This window comes from Xyrauchen texanus, chromosome 30, assembly GCF_025860055.1.
Source record: "Xyrauchen texanus isolate HMW12.3.18 chromosome 30, RBS_HiC_50CHRs, whole genome shotgun sequence".
NCBI classification, from domain to species: Eukaryota; Metazoa; Chordata; class Actinopteri; order Cypriniformes; family Catostomidae; genus Xyrauchen; species Xyrauchen texanus.
This window is the reverse complement of record NC_068305.1, coordinates 31,006,395-31,026,804: the sequence shown is the minus strand read 5'-3', so window position 1 is coordinate 31,026,804 and position 20,410 is coordinate 31,006,395. Positions and strand designations below refer to the sequence as shown.

General features: G+C 37.3%; 2 protein-coding genes across 2 annotated transcripts; one reads left to right on the top strand and one right to left on the bottom strand.

Annotated features, from left to right (window-relative positions):
* The first annotated feature begins 1,092 nt into the window (after positions 1-1,092).
* Positions 1,093-8,453, top strand: pla2g7 (phospholipase A2, group VII (platelet-activating factor acetylhydrolase, plasma)). Its single transcript, XM_052098832.1, has 11 exons — positions 1,093-1,339; positions 1,799-1,944; positions 2,041-2,191; positions 2,478-2,571; positions 2,659-2,727; positions 5,669-5,840; positions 6,058-6,171; positions 6,322-6,413; positions 6,887-7,057; positions 7,157-7,305; positions 7,735-8,453. Exons 1-11 carry the CDS (start codon positions 1,267-1,269, stop codon positions 7,833-7,835), a joined length of 1,332 nt encoding a protein of 443 aa, XP_051954792.1. The 5' UTR covers positions 1,093-1,266; the 3' UTR covers positions 7,836-8,453.
* A 185-nt stretch (positions 8,454-8,638) lies between these two features.
* tdrd6 (tudor domain containing 6) lies at positions 8,639-18,661 on the bottom strand. The gene is made up of 14 exons (XM_052098515.1): positions 15,235-18,661; positions 13,270-15,165; positions 13,048-13,172; positions 12,834-12,914; positions 12,721-12,751; positions 12,410-12,462; positions 12,270-12,321; positions 10,794-10,858; positions 10,638-10,701; positions 10,471-10,538; positions 10,326-10,386; positions 10,101-10,165; positions 9,956-10,010; positions 8,639-9,266 (listed from the first exon to the last, which is right to left on the bottom strand). Exons 1-14 carry the CDS (start codon positions 18,659-18,661, stop codon positions 9,088-9,090), a joined length of 6,222 nt encoding a protein of 2,073 aa, XP_051954475.1. The 3' UTR covers positions 8,639-9,087.
* Positions 18,662-20,410: the final 1,749 nt, after the last annotated feature.

Here is a 20,410-nt window from a genome sequence, read left to right as displayed (position 1 = left end):
CAAGCATGGCGGAGAGCATGGTGAGTTGTGTAACGTTTTTGACATCATGCTGTGAAAACTTATCGCATATATTAAGTTCAGCGTTTATCTGCTAAATATTTAATTTTGTGCATAACTTTATCATCTTAATGAAGCTTGAATATGTTGTCATACTTTACTGTATTAAAAAAAAAATTCTACGGATGATTCGATACATTTTTGCGTGTTGTAAATGGAGCCTTGCGGTGATGTTTTGAAGACATCTTGTGAAGGTGTTAAAGTGTTTGTTCCACGTTCCTCTGTTATATGCATTGTTTGTGAGTTAATGTTACCTTATAGTTGAGTTTTTTTTTTTACGTTGAGATTATTGTGTGGTGCTTTCATCTCTTGTAGAGACATTTCGAATGAATGAAGACCACAAGGAAAAGGCCCGCAACAATCTCCTGGAACAGTCAGAAGCTTCCAGAGAGCCCTTTCTATTTCATTTTGTGTTCAGGGATGACATGGAGTTATTTTAGCAAGAATGTTAGGACAAAATGGGCCTGAGAGTGAATTCCTCATTTGATACATTTTAAGTTTAATTTATACAGGATTGTCATGATAAAATGGGCCTAGGGGTGAATTGGTCATTTGTTGTATATATTTTTATTGTTTCTTTTAAAATTATGCTGAATTTTCTCTCTTTTTTAGTTTTTTGACATGTTTTATTTTACATAGAGAAAAATGCATGCTGCACATGTTCTTGTGAAATAAAGTATATTTTATATAAAATGCCCATAAGTTTCAAGCATTTTTTTCACCATCATGATCAGGAAGTAACTCTCATAATACAATGAAACGGATAACTATATACAATTACATTACACAAGATCAATGTTTTAAAGTGCTTATTGTACTGTACCTTAAAGAATCATTATAACATAACGTATAAAGTATGATGTTTCGTTTGTAATAAAAGCAAAGTACTCTCCAAAACGTTAGGTGGCGCTACTCGGTTTCGAACGTAAGCTCCGCCCCTCACTTCAGATTCTGGCGCTGGGGTTCTGAAACTGGTGGTGTAGCCTACACTCCAAAACGTTAGGTGGCGCTACTCGGTTTCGAACGTAAGCTCCGCCCCTCACTTCAGGTTCTGGCGCTGGGGTTCTGAAACTGGTGGTACTGCGGGTCTGCCGCTGGATACTATTGCTCTTTTCCACACGTAAGTCAAGTCGCGGGTAGGATGAAGCTCCGCCTGCTGTTTCTGCTCAGCGAGGACTTCAGCTGAGACATGTAGACCCACTAAAGTTGATGTCTTCTGTCGGCAGACTCGTTCAGCTGAGTCTGGTCAAGAAAATATATGAATGGTCAAAGTCAACGTCGGGTAAGTCACACAAAATTAGTTTTTAAATCTTTTCAACACCTCGCCAAGGGCGAAGTGCTAACTTGCTAGTATGCTAACAGTAAACAAGCTGAACATGTTTTCGCTGTTTTGACAGACCCATTCCCTATCACGTCACTTATTTTCATTAAGTGTTTTATATTTTGTTAAGTGTCAAACTGTATTTTGGTATGTGAACTACTTATAAATTTAAATATATAATATGACAGGAGCTAATGCAGTGAAAAGTACAATCAAGCTGACACAAACTGATTATTACTTCTCTATTAGACAAGTTTCATATGACTAATATACAAGTTTCAGATGACTAATGAACGAAAATGTTGAGTCGATTAAATGTTGTAAGGAACCAAGGTCAGGATAATCCAAATGTTTGCGAGAATTGTGACTTGAAGAAAAACTTGTGACTGTTGAGTAGTGAGAATGTGGTTCTTGTTTCAGGTTTAACATATAGGCATAAGTGGAACTGGTTGGGTGTTTTCGCAATGGGTAATTCAATTGGGCACAATAACACTTTAAGTATTCCGCCGGGTAAAGGCCCGCACCAAGTGGGATGCACAGACTTGATGGTGGGCCACACGGTTCAGGTAAGTGTGCACAGACTTTGACTTCAGTTGGTAATATATATGTTACTATGCCATCAGCTGACTGATTAAAAAAAATATTATTTACATTTCTTCAAGGGGACCTTCTTTAGACTGTACTACCCGTGCCAATCAACAGAGAATCCTGAGTTGCCAGACTGGGTCCCGTGCCGAGAGTATTTCAACGGTCTTGCAGACTTTATGAAGATGAATAGAGCACTGAGTGAAAGAATTTTCAGCTACATCTTTGGTAAAAAAAAAAACAACAACCTGCTACATGATTGTGTACTTTGTGGGTTTTCTGTATACATTTTTCTTTGCTGATATATCTGTGAAAGTTTGTTTTGCTGTGGCACACATAGGGCACCTCAACATAACTACCATAAAACATGGTTAAGTAAAATTCTGTATAATATAGCAGATATATATAGCATGATATAGCATAATCCGCATAATAATAGTAAACATTACTTGTTTTTACTGTTGTCAAGCTATGACCTTTTTCTTTGTGTTTGTTATTTATTTGTTCACATTAGGGTCTTGTAAAATCCCAGCAGCCTGGAATGCATCTTTTAAACCGGATGGAAAATATCCTGTTATTCTCTTCTCTCATGGACTGGGAGCTTTCAGGTAAAGTTGATGCAAGGTGATGCAATATCAGATAAATTATTGGGAAAATATTTTACAATCTCACTGTGTTTTTCTGTGTATTTTCAGGACATTGTATTCAGCCATATGTGTTGAACTGGCCTCACAGGGCTTCATTGTTGTAGCTGTGGAACACAGGTGACTGCTTTCAATTAGAACTTATTATCTCTAGAAACACGTTTTTAACTGGTCCATTATGTTGGCTTAGAGATATCTGTTAGCCGCAAACTGTCATAATCACGGTTGAGAGCTGATATATTTTCCTTCCCCTGTGTTAATGAAAGGTTGTAATAGACAAAGTGTGTTCAGACAATAGTATAAACTAGGTCATCACATTCTTAACAGTGTTAACTGGTGGGCTCACACATGACACATAAAGGACTAACAACAGCTGGCCACTGGTCCAGTCACACTGAGTTTCAGGTTGTGATCCTTGGATGTGAATTTAAACTAGTTTTGAAGTACTATTAAGGATCCTGTATATGTTTTATTAGGTATCGCAATTTTAGGGAACAAGTTTTTATGTATAGTAAATAAGGCTGATGCTGTCTGTTGATATTTGTGATTAACTAGATTTCAGAACTTCCCCCCGGTATGAGATTTTCACGGTATGATAACAGTCTCAGAAAATTTCACGGTATACGGTATTACACAATTACTATTATTAGTGAAAACAGAAGGGTTATTTTATTTATTTATTTTTGAGCAAACACTTTATTATAATTGAAACTTGAAACTTGAAAGAGTGGCATCCACTCTTGGTACATATGTGTAAAAAAAGTCTCCCTTTTGAAAATAAATAAATCGAAAAAATAAGAAAGATAACAGAATTATAAACATGATAAAAAATAACATGTTATATAACTAAAGCATGTTAGTTTACATGTTAAATGAACTACTAAATGAATAATAACATCAGCTGTGTGAGCTTTTGAAGTAATGTCCTCCTATGATTATTAACAGTTAACATATACTGTAGGTGTGCGACAGTGAGGCCAAACTGCTCCTGTCTGAACCTTTAACTCAGTGCTTCTCAACTGGTTTTGCTTCAGGACAGATTTTACATTTGAAATCAAGTGTCGACCTGCCATAGATTAAACATAACCTGTATTTAATGTATCTTGGGTCGCATTTCCTTTTATGTTGCATAGTTTTGTTCATGGATTTCCAGTACAAGTACATGCATCAAGTGACATTATTTTTGTTGATGATGTCAACAACAAAATCTACAGGAAGTTGTCTCTCCCCCTTTTAAAAATTGAAGAGCATATTTACTTATATGGGCCCATTATTATTCCGTTTGTTAACTAATATTACATATTTATACACATATTACACAGAAGGAAAGGCTCCTCGTAACCATGGTTATGTCAGTGTGCTAGTCTTAAATAATAGTAATAATAATAATAAATGAATGTATTTATGAAAAATTAATTCCAGCTGAAACACATCTTGAAATTTTAACTAAAACTGCCACTGTTGATATAAAATCTAATAAATTCTACCTTTTAGATTATTTCATATGAAACTACAACATTTTGTCAAAATAAGTTTCTTTTACTCATGTAAAATCCTGAAATAAATTTGTAAAGGTGATGGTGTGTAATTATTAATATTTTTTTTTTAACGATTTTAGTAAAGGGTGCACAGGGGGCCACATTGTATTACTTTTGAGATACAGTGTTCTGCATTGATTTGGATTCTGTATCTTTTAAGCCCATAAATAGTTGTGTACTCAATTTTCTGAAGTGTATCTGTGACTAGTGAGACTATTCTGCAATTACTTAAAGTATTGTATTGCTCTACAATGATAGATACTTTTCTATCAGGCATTAAAGAAAATGAATAAAGGTGGAGATTATACATTTATTTTGCCATCTCTACTTCCCTGTTAATTTATTATTCAGTTTTAATAATAATAATTAAAAAAAAAGAAATGTATAGAACTTTTAATGTTTGTCGCAAAGCGGGCGAGTTTATTTTTTTTCTAAAACGTTACACGTTTACATGCTAAAAGGGTCATAATGCGGGTCTCCTCGATGGTTTGACTTTCAGCACACAACTGAATAACACAGACTGCATGACTATGATAAATGATTACTGCAAGAGTTAGATTAACATACAGGTGTGAAGGGACTTCAACATTTCTAAATTGCACAAATAAAAAATACATATACTTATTCATCTCTGGCTTGCTTTTGCTCGCATGTCAATGATTACCCCTCCGTGTGTCAATGATGGCGAGATCTACTTTTATATTTAATTTAATCACTGAGAAGGTTTACCTGCAAAATGAGTAGCACCAAACATCACAAGCAGCCTCAAGAATGGACACAGAGTAGCCGTATAACACTTTTCCTTGAGCAGAATATTAAACGACAGATTGCTAAGTTTGTTCAAAGGGGAAAGTGAGACATACATAATTGCCAAATTGCACAAAATAAGTATAACATTAGACAGAATATTTCCAATTTGCGCAAGTATAAAGCTCAAACTGGGGGTGTTTCGTCTCTTATCTGGCAACCCTGAGCATGTTAAACGCTTGTGGAGACACGTTAGGTCCCAATGCAAGTTAACTGAACTATCCAATGAAAAATAAAAACAGTTTTACGATAAATGAGCCGCGGGCCACATTAAACCATGTGGAGGGCCTGATCCAGCCCACGAGCCGTATGTTGCCCATGTCTGCTTTAGCTGTTTGCGAGATTATCATTAAATTTGCCTTGGCAGTCCTAAATAGTCCATCACTTGGGCGGCCGCCGAAATATCTTCAATGGGAGAACCATGGCATTGTTCTTTCCCTGCTGTCCGCGACCCATTGCATGGGCAAAAACACCTCATATCTCCATCAAAATACCTTCATTCATGTTCCGCAGAAGAAAATAAGTAATTCAAGGATGGCATAATGAGAGAATTTTATTTTTGGGCAAACTATTACTTAAGATTAGATACGATTATGAGACTAAAAACGGATGAAAATTAGGCTAGTCACAAATTGGTTTTAGCGACAGTTAATCACTTTATACACTGTATTTGGTCTGTTATGTTTTGGTGTGCTAAAATATATTTTGAATTTCAGGGATGAATCTGCCTCAGCAACATATTACTTCAGAGAAAACACTGAGCCAGGAACAAAAAGACATGCATCATGTGACACATCCAAGCCTGTTTCTGATCATCTGGAAGAGGAATGGATGTACTACAGGTCACTGAAACCAGGCGAGATGGAGTTTCCTCTAAGAAACAAGCAAGTGAGAAAATGTCCTTACTCGTTGTGCCATTACAGAGCAACTTTTTTTCTTTGTACCTCTGTGAAGCACACATGATTTCTGGTGTCGTAAGAAGAGGCAGGCATACTGTTTTTGTTTATTGTCCATGTTGTAATCTTTCTATACTAGTGCACCATTGCAGGAACTGTCTGTTAAGATCTGTGTATCATGAAGTGAATTGTTTTTCCTTATGTTTCAGGTAAAGCACAGAGCTGATGAATGCATCAGAGCCTTGGATATTCTCTTTGACATCAATTCAGGGAAGTCTGTGGAAAATGTCTTACAGTGTGACTTTGATTTGTCAACGATGGAGGTGAATATTGCGTTGAATATGCTTTTTTTTTTTTTAACCACTTAAGCCCAAAAAAAAATGTAACTGCTCAGTCACATTCTCTAATTGTTTATAGTATTGTAATGAAAACAAACTGGAGTGCTGGCTATAATAAGACTTTCTGAATTTCAGAATTCAATGGACCTGTGTAGGATAGCGGTTATGGGACATTCCTTTGGAGGCGCAACAGTGATTGAATGTTTGTGCAAGGAGGTCAAATTCAAGTATGTTTTATGAAATAAGAGGCAATAATTAACTATAGAGTCAAAACAGAATGCTAAGCTGACTAGCATCTCTCATACATAACACCTTACATTTACACAAAGTGACTTACAAATGAACATAACCTCTTGTGGGTAATTGTCATATTTATTAGGCAGTTTCAGAAACAGTTTCCAGTCAGTGCAATAAGCCCTTTTTAAAATCACATTAATGTTTGTGAAAACCTCACTTTTTTTAGCGCTTTCAAACTTGCTACCACAATGATGAAGTCTAAATTCTTGCCATTTAATCATGCTCATTTTAATTGGACTAAATTACATAAGCCAAAAAAGACCATTACTTATTCATTTACTTAGTAATTTGACAGATGTATAAACTTCCTTATTATGTTGATAGTGCAAAACATGTCATGCAGCTTTAGATTTAATTCTGAAAAGAGACTGAACAAAATGTATACATCTATGTTTGTTCTTAGGTGTGGTGTTGCATTGGACACCTGGATGTTTCCTTTGGATGAGGAGATTTTCCCAAGAGTGAAGCAGCCAATCTTTTTTATTAATTCTGAGAAATTCCAGTGGATTGGGAATATCATCCGTATGAAGAAGCTGGACTCAGCCATCATTCCCAGAAAAATGATAACCATTAAGTCAGTAATCGATTTAAGAGTTAAAGTAGTTAGTCGTCATTATGTTTTAAGAATATATTCCCATGTCATTGAGCCATACTGTATATCTTGTTTTGATAGAGGAACAGTCCATCAGAGCTTCCCAGATTTTACATTTCTTACTGGTAACTGGATTGGAAAGCTCCTGAAACTGAAAGGAGAGCTCGATCCACATATAGCCTTGGATCTTTCCAACAAAGCAACATTGGCTTTTCTTCAACGCCATTTAAGTAAGTAAACATGAAAAGTGTGTGGGGGGGGCCATATCCCAAATCATAAGTTATACCACCAATTTCGTTATTCTGACTGGTTGACTGATGTTCCAAGGTGTTGGTTAATTTTCTGTAATGGGCATTACTGTTTGGTGTCACTTGACAAATTGACGCAAAGTTTAAAATTAACGAAACGGTCTACCATAGCAGTATAACCAAAACACAACTGATGACAATTAAAAAAATAAATAATTTGAATACCCATGTAAAGTGACACTTTTCAACTAGTAACGGAGGCTTTGACATTTCTAAACTAGCAACGGCTACTTGGAACTTTTGAAATAGTAACAAGTTTGCATTTTATATTATTTTAAAGATTTTAATCGTTTCACTATTATTCAAGTTGGTTTTGAAAAGTCTTGTTGTAATATTATTTTTATTTCTCAGATCTGGAAAGAGACTTCAATCAGTGGGATCCTCTAATTGATGGAAAAGATGATTACTTGATTCCAGGCACCAATATTATTATACCACAATCATCCATTTAATCAAGGAACATGTAGGAATGTAATGATGATTTAAACCTTACAAATGGAGCCAAAAGGTTGCATGCTTGAGAAGGGCCCAGTCTAGCATAAACTATCATTGACTGCTGTGTTTGTTTGCACCATGGATTAGAAAGTGATCTATTGTAAATTATATTCAATTGTATCTTTAAACAGGGCAGATTTTTAAACTGTTCAGTATGAATAATATAAGCTACTACTGGCCAGCAGCCACACACTTTGCAAAGCCTACAGTGCAAAATATTCTAATTTTCAACAATTTTTTTTTAAACACTTCACCTATTTCCTGTGCCTCGATGCGTTTTTACAATTATGTAATGCATAAAAGTTATCAATGAAATGTTTTCCACATTGTTAACTGTGATAATGACACAAGGAAGCTTGTGTGGTGCCCCATCACAAGAGCAATAACACCTTTGAGACTGATATGCTACCTGAGGTTATGTTTTCTACAGTGTCTCCTTTATATCTCATGATCTGTAACTAACTCAAACTTGTGATTTCCTGATTTGTAACAGTCATTGAAACAAACATTTACACTACTAATCTTGTCATTTTTATGAAATACAGAACTGAAAATTATATGAAATCTTGAAAAATCACTGGTTTGCAGTACAGCAACAAAAATGTAAAGTCTTAGTAAGTATTTTCAATTTTGTTTATTAAACAGAATCTTAACTTTGGTATTTTAGTTATTTGAACCCAATACAGAAATTCGTAATAACTAGTTACCTATAGAAAATGTTCATAAGTGCGGTGTAAAAAAAACATTTTTAACCATTTCAACCAATTACATGAAATGTAGTGCAACAATCACCACCATGTAAACATTTAAGAGTTTCTGAACAAAAACAAATAATCCCTGGATAATTAAGTTTTGCTACAATATAGAAACCATTTTTATAACTGCAATGAAGTTAGGCTGTGTAATGAGAAGGAACAAAACAACCTTCAGAACTGCAATAAGAAATCAGTGGATGTTAATGGAAAGAAAAAATGCAAACAAAAACAATAGTGAAAAAACAGCAGTCCTTTTTGTACAAACCAAAGTGCTCAATGCCATTATATAATGTTTGTGGTATTGAGTATACAAGCACAGGCCTTAAGTCAATTAAAGAGACACACCTCTGGAAAAAATAATATACCAAGCTGCTGGAAAATTGAAGGCATTTTAAAAAAAAAATAATAACTTGCCTCTTGGCAACCATTTCTCTAGAGTCTGACCATGTTTACATTAGTCATGCTTCTTTTCCTTTTCACTACCTGGCTCACATACTTCCTGGGATTCTTGTAAAACACCAACAAAAATTACATCATCAGATGAGTCCTCAACTTTTAGGGTCAAATGAGTGACTCTTGAATCCTGTTCCTCTAAGCTGGTACAATTGGATGCATTTAATGTTTCCTGCAAGCCTGCAAAGCATATTGCAATGAGTTCGATTTGACCAGAAAATGGCCTTGGATATACACCGATCAGCCACAACATTAAAACCTCTGGCCTAATATTGTGTAGGTCCCCCTCGTACAGCCAAAACTGCACCAACCAGTTACAGAAATACTGAAACCAGCCCGTCTGGCACCAACAATCAGCCAATCGTGTGGCAGCAATGCATAAAATCAAGCAGATATGGGTCAGGAGCTTCAGTTAAATGTTCACATCAACCATAAGAATGGGGAACAAATGTGATCAGTGATTTGTACCGTGGCACAAATGTCAGACAGGCTGGTTTGAGTATATCTGTAACTGTTGATCTTCTGGGATTTTTACACACAACAATTTCTAGAATTTCTGCCAAATGGTTCCAAAAACAAAAAACATTAAGAGAGGGGCAGTCCTGTGGAAGAAAATGCCTTGTTGATGAGGCCAACAGAGAATGTCCAGACTGGTTCAAAAGTTTACAGTAACTCTGATAACCAGTCTGTACAATTGTGGTGAGAAGAATACCATCTCAGAATGTGTTTGCGCTATTTTGGCGGCATGAGGGGGACCTACACAATATAAGGCAGGTGGTTTTAATGTTGTGGCTGGTATCCAGTATGTATTTTATAAAAAAAATTTGCCTGACTTTTCTTGTGACTTAAATGAAATCACAATGACTTACTTGAGGATTCTCCAGCATCAGGTTGGATTGCTATCACCATCTCTTCTTCCTGAAGCTGAAGTCAAAGGAAATAATTTATAGAACTTCTATGTTTGTGGTTTATGACTTCAGTAAACAAATAAATATAGCACTGAGGTTATAATACCATGCCATCAGATGCGGTGTCTGCTCCATCATCACTGGTCAGAATGATAAGATCTTCAGTAACATCTTGAGGGACAAAAATAAAAAAAGTAAAAGCTGAAAAGTTGTTTCAGTTAATAAAATTACAAAATTGATTTGATCACATCTTCCATATGGTTAAAACTGAAAGCCCATTTTCAAATTATAAGTCACTTTCAATTGAATGAGTCATGCAAAAATGGAATACTATTGAACTCTTCTAGCAAAAGATCAAGGCCGGGCTCAGTCTCGCACACATTATCCTGTATCTGCAAAACATGAAAAAACAGGATTATAATCTTTACCAATGAGTGTAGATCGTTAAAAAGATAATCAAGTAAAAGACAAAACACCTCATCCTGGGGAGCCACGTCAAGGAAATCCATCAGTAATTCCTCTCTGGTATTCATCTTGGCAAGCCCTTTTAAACACATTTTACAAATATAATTAAGCAGTTAACCATTCCTTCATGAAGATAAGTGGAAAAAAAAAATTCACTGAAAGTATAAAGGGTTACTACCTCTTTGCTCTCCAGCTGAAGTATTCAAGTCCTCTTGAGACTCCCTGCATTGTAACTGTTCAGACTGGTACATACCATTTTTAAAAGGTTTGTAAAGTATTTACTGCAAAGTGTGATAACTCTTAGATATATACATATTTTTTGTTTTTAACTTACATGTGTAGCAGTAGTCAGAATTTGAACTAGATCATGCCTTTGTGCACCTGCCCCTGAGGTATGTTCTACTTTAAAATAACACACAAAACAAGATCCTTTATTCAGACCTTAAAATCAAAGCAGGTCAAACTAGGTTCCTACAAATTAAACAATTATATAATGTACAAACAATCAGATGTGTTGCTACATTCCATTCCATTTGATCTCTTATTAAAGTGACAAACAAGACTTGATCTCCAAATAACTTTTAACTCTTTCCCCGCCAGCGTTTTTTAAAAGAAGTTGCCAGCCACCGCCAGGGTTTTGGACGATTTTCGCTAAATTTTAATGGCCCGCAGAATATTTTCTTCCATGAATATATGAAGATGCTATATATCAAAATAAAGATCTGGGCCTCTGCTTTTAGGCAAAAAAAAAACTATTTTATTTTATCTTCATTTGTTCTTTTTTATTGCGACTTGAACAGAGGTAGGTTTTGTCAAAAACAACATTTCAGACAAAAAGCTGAGAAAAAGGCATGTTTATGTCTGATATTTTGAGCTTCTCATACTCCACTTCTTCATGTTTGAGACGATCGCAGTCTGTTTCTTTGATCAAAGAGTTGCGTACTCTTTCAAAACATGCGCAGGGGTCTTCCTTACCGTATAACACCTAAAACACGGAAACCCGGGAAAATTCCGTGTTTGGCGGGGAAGCGTTTTTTCATAAAACACGGAAAATTCCGTGTTTGGCAGGGAAAGGGTTAAGGCTGATTTATGCTTCAGTTTCAAACCTGTGGGCCCCATGTAGTGGCCAACGTGTTGGTTTGCATTCATAAGTCTGCATAGGATGTAACGTTAGCACATTTTCATATCACAATAATTGCTGAACCATTTATCATGGTATTGAATTACAAAACGAGTTGAAAAATAAAACTGTGATAGTTTAATCTAAAAAGAACACCACAAGTAAATAAATCTTGTACTTAAGAACAACAAAGTAACTTCGCAAAATCAAACCAAATAAGATTCAAAGAGACATGAGTCCAATGCTTCTATTTTGTAATTATCCAATTTATTGTCTATTTTTCATTCCAAATGAACTAGTAACAGCAATAGTAACATTGAGAGAAAAGTTTAATTGAAAAAGAAACGTGAATTTTAGAGTTTCCGTAATTTCTATACAAGTCGTCTTCATATTACTGTAAGAGCTGGAGTAATGGAAATGTTACAGTGCATTCAGAAAAATCTAAACAATTTGGTTAACAGGTTATGAGACAATTTTGCCAAAAACTGTGCTGTCCACAGCTGTCTCCCATTCTTCCAATGAGGAGTTCTGCAGAGCTTGTCAGAGCGAGCAACCGTAACTGGGGGGGCGGAGCTTAGTGAAGGGTCAATTCAGCAACAAATTAATCATCACAGAGTTACATAATGGATGTATATACCTTTACCATGGCAGGATCTGACATGGACATTGTGTTACCATACAGACACTCACCAGTTGGTTCTTCTGAAGCAGAGGTGACAGCAGTTCCATATTCATCTTCAACCTATTGTAAATAAAAGGAAGAATTTGTTGCTACATGCCATTCTGCTTTCAATTTCTGTTCTACTGAGCACAATTAAATGTCCATTTACCTTTGATGCATTGTTCTTCACTGGTGGACTCAGTTTTCCCTTAGTTACTCCATCTACAAAACATTAAGATTTAGGTTCTTCAATGGTTAGCTTCTATTTCAGAAAGACTCAATAATAGTCTACATATGAATTGAAGGATAAATAAAAAATGTGGATAAATAATGAACCATGATAATATATACTTGGTCTCAGAACTTGACAGTGATTTACAAACTGATTTTGAAGCAAAGAATATGCTTCTGCTGTACAATCAGCAAGAGAACTAATTTGCCCCCTACCGTTTAAAAGAGTAAATGTAACTAAATACTCACCACTTGAAACTGCAGTTCCAATGCATGAAGTCTGCAAAAAGAACAGAAGATGAATAAACTAGACTTTTAAAACTTTACCAAAAAAAAAAAAAAAAAGGTAGAATGTGCCGTGCCTGCAATGGCTCCTCTGGCACAATCTCGAAGATGTTGAGAGGATCAACCACTACCTCAGAGTCATGCTTCACAAGCAGAACCTGCAATATAAAAGAAAGGAAATCTGAACTATTTAGTATTTTAAAACAATAAAAATTAAAACAATTAATTACCAGACAAAAAGAGCAGCTCTTTACATGACCAGTATGAATGAGAAGTGACAGACATACTAACCAGTGCAACATCTTCAGAAACTTTTAAAATTTGTGCTCTGCACCAATTTCTTCTTGCATGAGACCAGATAACGCATTCTGACCCAACAGTTTTCTTGTCAGTAGCACGCCTTAAGTTACCTAAGTCTTTATATATATGAAAAAAATAAAATAAACGAACAATGGTTTAATGCATTTCCAACAATGGTACAAAAGTTTTTGTTTTGGACAAATTCAGGCTTACCTGTTTGAATGATCTCGTATGATGTCGACTCTGGCTCCTCAGCAATACATAATTCAGAATCCATGTTACTCAACATGAAGCTATCTATATTTTCAGAGGAATCTCCATCAGATTGATGTGGCAAAACAGAAGGAATGGGTGTTGGATCGACATGCATCTCTTTAGCGAAGTCACACAGGATTTTCGGGTTTGATAAAATTGTGAAACCAGGAACTTGTTCATGTTCTGTGACCCATGTGGTTTCCAGGTTCTCTTGTGTATTAGAGGGCACCATACTCATAGATGCATCAAGTGAGGGAACATTTTCATCCATCACCACAAGTGGGTCTTTGAGGCTAGAGGCACATGTTTCATAGGCAAAATGGTCTGTGACTACTTCAACGGTGGACTGCACTGAGCCAATATTAATTTCAGTGGCCACAGTGTCATCGAAAGGAAGCAATTCTGCTCCATTCAAGAGTTCAACTGATGGGCTTTCAGGGCTCAGAGATTTCCAGTAAGTTCGCATGGCATCACTGATGTCAACACTATTACACTCCAGCTTGACAATGTGTGGCATTTCAGAGTTCCCCATTTTCTCAAAAGTGATGTTTAAAGGTTTGTCATTAATTAGCTCAAAGAACACCTCATCTGCCTTTTCAGTCCAGAAACCCTTGGAAAGATCAAAACCTTGAAGTTGGCAATCAAATGCTTGAGGGACCACATCCAACAGCTCAGGTGGAAGTGCTTTTACTTCACCTACATTGACTTTTGATTCATTTCCATAGTCAATAAACGTAATAGACAGGGTGTCAAGGTCCCTGGATGTTACTTTAGCCCGATACCACAGATTGTCCTCAACGAAAAGGCCAATACAAGCACTTCCAACTGGCACAGCTTCCTCATTCAAAGTTTTCGCCAATGAATTACCAACATTCTGCAACACATCAGAAATCTCTTGAAGTTTGTCTGTTACAGCATACTGGCACCAGAAGAGCTGAGGACCCCTAATGAATGAGGCGTACCCAGTGACTATTTGCCCAACTGATAAGTCAGGGTTCTTGTAATAGGTACAGACCTTGTCATTAGACAAAGTTTGCTTGACACCTGGGGTCTTGACCTCAACTGATGGTGGAATTTCATCCCTGCAGGTGGATCCCTGCATTACACCAGCCAGGTCAAGCTTGACTTCCCACACAGTCCCTGACATTTTAACAAATGTGCACATGACCTTTCCAGTGTATTGTTCAACAACTTGTTTGAAGTGGTGTGCAAATTCTTCATCCGTGTTGTCAACATTAAATCCATGTAGTGCGCACTGAATGCTGTACCTTGGAAGTGAAGCAAAAGATTGATCAATACAACATATTTTTGAGGCAGAAATTGCAGCCGTGTTTCCGAAGTCAACAAATTCTACATCAATTGCATCACCACTGTTTTTTCTTACAGCTGCACGATACCACGAGTTATCATTAGGAAACACCGCACGGACCAAGTCTCCCTCAAGAACATCACTGGTAGCAATGTTTACAATGACAGACTCATTATTTAACTTCTCTACAAGCAAGTAAATGTCATCCTCATCCGTTACGAACTGAACAAAGAAGCTAAAAGGGCCATTGCAATGTGAGATGAATACTTCAGCTTCCAGACCTGGTTCTATTAATTTCACTGGGAGCAAGGATTCTTTGAGAGAAGTTATCTTGGTTTTAACACCATCAGCTTTCCCAGATTGACTAGGGAGAAGTCCCTCCTCTCCATCATCTGACTTTCTTTGTGATCCATGTTGTTTTGGGGCATTGTGGCATCTTCCAGGATCCTTTGTAGGCTCTGGTTTTCCATCTTTATGGAATCCCCACCTGCCCGGTGTCTCTTTTGCCTCAAAACGATCACGTCTTTGCGTTGGTTCTGGTTTACCTCCTTTATGGAATCCCCATCTGCCTAATGTTGTTTTCGATTCAAAACAATCAACTGTTTGTTCTACGCAGGATTGCGCAATTTTATCCATGGGATTTCTCCTTGGATCACTGGAACTTGCCCTTATATGGACTTCCACACTTTCTGCATTTCTGTTCTTGGAACTATGCCCTTGGAACGTGCTCTGGTCAGTTCTATGAATTTCATTGCGAAACTTTTGTCTCATCAATGCATTCACTTGAGTTTTTCCATCATAAAGCTCAACTATAAGCTTTCCTCCAGGTTCTTTTGCCACAACTAAAGCTCTAAAAGAGCAACCATCTGCAAAATTCTGAAACCAATTTCCCACTTCACATGGCACATCCTCAGGTATATCCGAGAGCCCACATTCAACTGCCTGAACTGGGACAGACATTATGTCTCCTGCTTCAATTGGAACTGGCAGCAACTCTGATTTATCAACTTCCAATGTGTCACCGTAATCCACAAAATGCACCACAACTGATGGTTTAGTAGACTTTATTTTCCCTCTGTACCATTGTCCATCTGTGTATTTTGCGAAGCAAACTGTTCCAAAGGCCTGAGGACACTTGGTAACCTCTAGTTGACTGCATATGGAGTTGACTTTGCCTGCAAGTTTTCCAATCTGGTCTGAATTCCTTGTGAGATGGCAAAAGAACTGAGTGACACTTTTAACACAGGTGATATCTACTTTCTCTTCACATCCAATTTTGATACCATGTGTGGAGTAGTAGTAGGTGTCCAGCCTAAACGGTGGAAGAGGAGCTCTTTTAGAGGGCGCACGGTCAGCTAGACGTTTCTGGACAAGGACATTGCAAATGCTTTGGAATGGTGTCTCCAAGTCAACCACATTGAACACAACTCTCTGAGAGTCATACATTACAGCAAAAATGGTGCATTTTAAGGGCACATTCATGGAAGCTGCGGTGTCAACAAACTCTTGAAACTGCAACGTGGCTTCAGGGGTCCAGTTTAAAGTTGAAAGGGAGACTGGGTGGATTAGATTATACAGACTGCATCGAAAAGCTTGCCCTTTCATCTTCAAAAATGTTGGACTTATCTTCCGAAGATCTTGTATGGCAACAGTCTTCGTTTGCCCATAGTCAATGAACAACACATCCACATGTGGGGTTTGGTGCTTTTCAATGACCAAGGCTCTGTACCATATACCAGTTTCAGGATGTCGGGCAACACAAGCTGCTTCCAATGGTGGCTGAAATTCACTACGAGCATAGAAACGCTGGATATCTTGCATTAGCACTTCTAAACATGCTGCGTTTCTGGCTTTTTGGCACCAGAAGTCATTTGGACTCTCAATGTAAGATACAGTGACCTCCAGTGAACTTCCAATTGGAAACAAACATTCCTTGAAAGCAGATGCACTTTCGGTTACAGCAGAAGAACTGGACAGTGTATGAGGTTGAGTACTTGTCAGGAATATGCCAGAGCTGTGTGCAGAACTGCAAGATGTTTCGGCAGATTTATCTACAATGTTGTTTTCACTTTCTGCAAAATCTGCATTGCACAACAACTTGCTGACATCATTTTCTCCATCTAAACTGGGGTCCATTATCTGAACAATGTGAGAGTCCTGATACTTGTCTTGTACATGAACTTCAAGTATTTTGTCTTCAACAATTTTTGAAAAGAACAATGTAGCCCTCTCATCCCAGTGTTTCAGTTTGGATTTAATGCCATAGAGCGAGCATTTCACAGCTACAGCTGGAAGCTGCTGGAATCTGAGAGGCAATTGTCGGAGGTTAAGGCAATCAACAAGTTCTGTGTTCCCATAGTCAAGGAAGTAAACTTCTGCTTTCTTGTCTAGTACCTTAAAGACAGCTGCTCGATAAAACGCACCATCTTGTGCTTTAGCCGCACAGAGTAAACCAACAACAGGTTTTCTTATTAAACCTTCTTTACTTGTTGAATCACTGTACATATTTCCAAGGCCATCCATTAGCTGATCGAATTCTTCTGCGTATCGCTGAGTTTGAATCCAAAACTTTCCAGGGCTGTCAACATGTTGCACAACAGCCACATGTGAAGATTTAGGTGGGAAAGTTTCTGTAAAAAAGACAGGTTTGTTCCCTTTAAGGTCAGAGTACGTTTCCTCCGTGTGTTTGGCCTCACTTCTCTCTGAAATCCTGCTCTTTTGAGATGTGCTCTTCTGAACAGCAAAATCTGCAAGAGTCATATCCGAGTCCAGAGAACATTTCCGCTTCAGTTCGAACAACTTGTTGATGTTTGTATTCTCCTCTCCATAAAGCATGACATAGTGGACACCCTCTGAAAGGCTTTGATACTGAAACTTGGCAATCACTGTTCTGTTGAGCAGGAGAGATTTCAGGTACTCGATCTGTGAAGCTGTCCAACCAACACCTCTGTCAACTATTCCATGAAGGGAGCAAACATAGGTCACAACAGGCATTCTAAAGAATTCAGAGGCAAGTGGTCTGACATGCTCAACCTTAACAAATTGTTTCTTTCCATAATCCACGTGCAAAACCTCAACCAAATTGTTGGCAGACATTACTTGCTGCAGCAAAGAACGATACCACTTGCCATCGCTTCCTCTTGATGCACAAGGACTGCCCAAATTCGCAGGACTTGCGAAATTAGTTCCAATTCTTCCTTCATAATGCAGAGTTATCTGTTCAGTTAACTTCCTTAGCTCCTGAGAGAAAACCTTCAGCTGACAGAATATTCGAAAGGGATTTGTGACTTCTGTGACAACAATTGTCTCAACAGTATCTGTTTGCAACTCTGGGTACATGTAGGACTGAGGTTTCTCCACTTTCTCAAACATCTCAATGGGTTTGTTCCTGATGGAGGAAATTCTTGGAGGTTCTGCAGTTCCACTGTTAGCCTGCAAGGACCTTGTAACAAACTCTTTGAACCTTTCATTGGACAATTTTTTTGCAAACCCCATTTCATACATCTGTCTGGACAGACAAGGAATGTCAAGTAGAAATGTTCGATGGGGCACAAGAACATCTTGAACGGAGGCGCTGACTCTTCTACCACAGAAGGTCTTCATGAATTCAAAGGCCATTGATGACCATTTGTTTTCTGGAGACAGTGGTAAGACATTGGCTAGAACACAGAATTCAACCTCAGGGGGCAGATAGAAAAAGTCACTTTTACCCCATGCCAAGGTGTTAACTGTGGCACGAAGGGTTCTGCCTTCATCAATTAAAAACACACTGTACTCCTCAGTGTCTCTTGATACTATGCGGGCTCTGTACCATGTTTCATACACACGTACAAGGCACAAGTCACCAGGATTTCCATCCGATTCACAGAAACCCTCTCTAGGGTACTGAATCTCCTTTTTCAGTTGCTGATATGCAAATTTCCGGTCTTGGTCAAAATGACCCCAAAACTCCACCAGAACACATGAGGGGTTTAAATTGACTTTGGTAATAAGTACAGGTTCATTTGAACCCGTTGATGGGAGTCCTGGAATGGAACACATTTTGGCTCTTTCCACGACTCACAAATTTAAAGACTCTTCAATGCCCCAGTGGATCTACAAAAAGATGGGAAATGGGAAATTAATAAAGTGTAAAACATGTCAAAATCCAGTCAGATGTAACAAAAACAGAAAAACTGATGTTCAGAGCATGACTCTCTCCTTTTGTAAATGTATAAGTGACAAATAATAAGGAAATTAACCTTTCACCCAAAGATGATATTGGTTTAAATCTATATTTATATGCCAATGAATGTATATATAAAATGACTATGAACATAAGAAGAAAATAAATGTTTCATGGGAAGAAAACAATCTTAAGACTTATTTACACGTGTGTGTGGCCCTGAAACGTCCCTATATTCTGATTGGTCACCCGTTTTTACTCAGCAGTTCAACGCTGTGAAGTGGTACAGATAAATTTGTCTCCATTAATAAATTAAAATAATTTACATGAATTCAAAACATATGACAGCTCCATGTTTAGTTCAACTGTGCCATCTCTCTTATCAAGTAACCAGATTAACCAGGAGGGGTATTGGATGTAATACTGTGAAAAATAAATTAATTTGTTGAGAGAATACCATTACTTTTTGCATTTCTGTATGCAAATTAGCACCCTCTAGAGGTAATGGGGTAGAAATATTAATTTGAATATTAAAGTCCTTCACATTGCACTTGGACAAGTAATCAAATTAAAGCTCCAATTCTCAGGAATGTGACTATAGCTTGTTTTGAACCACAGCTCAAAAGATTTCACAAAGTGAAATATGATTTCTGTGTCTCTTTATGTGCCGATCATTACCTCTGTAAGCCCCAAGTAGCCAAAACCTTTATATCTGCTTTTACCTTGGGCAGTTTTCTAAAGAATTTGCCATTTTTGACTTGTCTGTGAGCTTGGTTGGCTAAATAATCCAGATAGTCAAGGACAAAATATGCCATCCAGTAGAAAACTCATTCTAAATAAATCATCAGAAAAAATGTCATCGACCACTGATAAAATGTTACAAATTATCTAGTCCACCCAGAGGCCAAGATATTCAATAGATCAATGAGGAAATATGAACAGAAAATAAGACAAGAATGTCTGTGAAGAATGGCTCTCAAACACACCTGTGAGGGCTGAAATGTGTTGGAGCCACTTCAGATCTGTATATTGTGATGGTGTGAAAGAGGAAAAAAAAATGTTCATAGTATTGATGCCTTATATTGTTTAACTTTACTACATAATATTTAGGCTGATTTTCCACAGACCCCCATAGTTTCTAATAAGCCCACTGAGCAAATAACCCATTGAACCTCATATTAAACTGAATTCCATGGCAACTCCACATACTGAATCTATTTTCATTGCAGGGAGAAAATGAATGGGCAAAGAAAATAATTAGGACTGTCAGATTCAGAAATTAAATATTTCATTTACTGGTTATGATGTTTTTTTGTTTTCCTTGACCCTGTAATTTAGTAACTATAGAACACTTTAACTGTAATTATGCGTATATGATGAAATTATTACAGTTTCTTGTCAATCGATGTCTATTTTAATGTGAACAATGCGCTGCCACTTTAATTCAGTGCAATGCAGCACAGCAAAAATAGACTCTGTGCGGAAACAATCGCTGCACTGCTGTATACGCACCGCAACTGGAACGGATCGACGGACTGCATCCACGTGCAGTTTGAAAGCTCTAACCTGTTAAAATTGGTACAGAAAAAAATACGCACCGCATACAGAGTATGTGTGAAACGGGC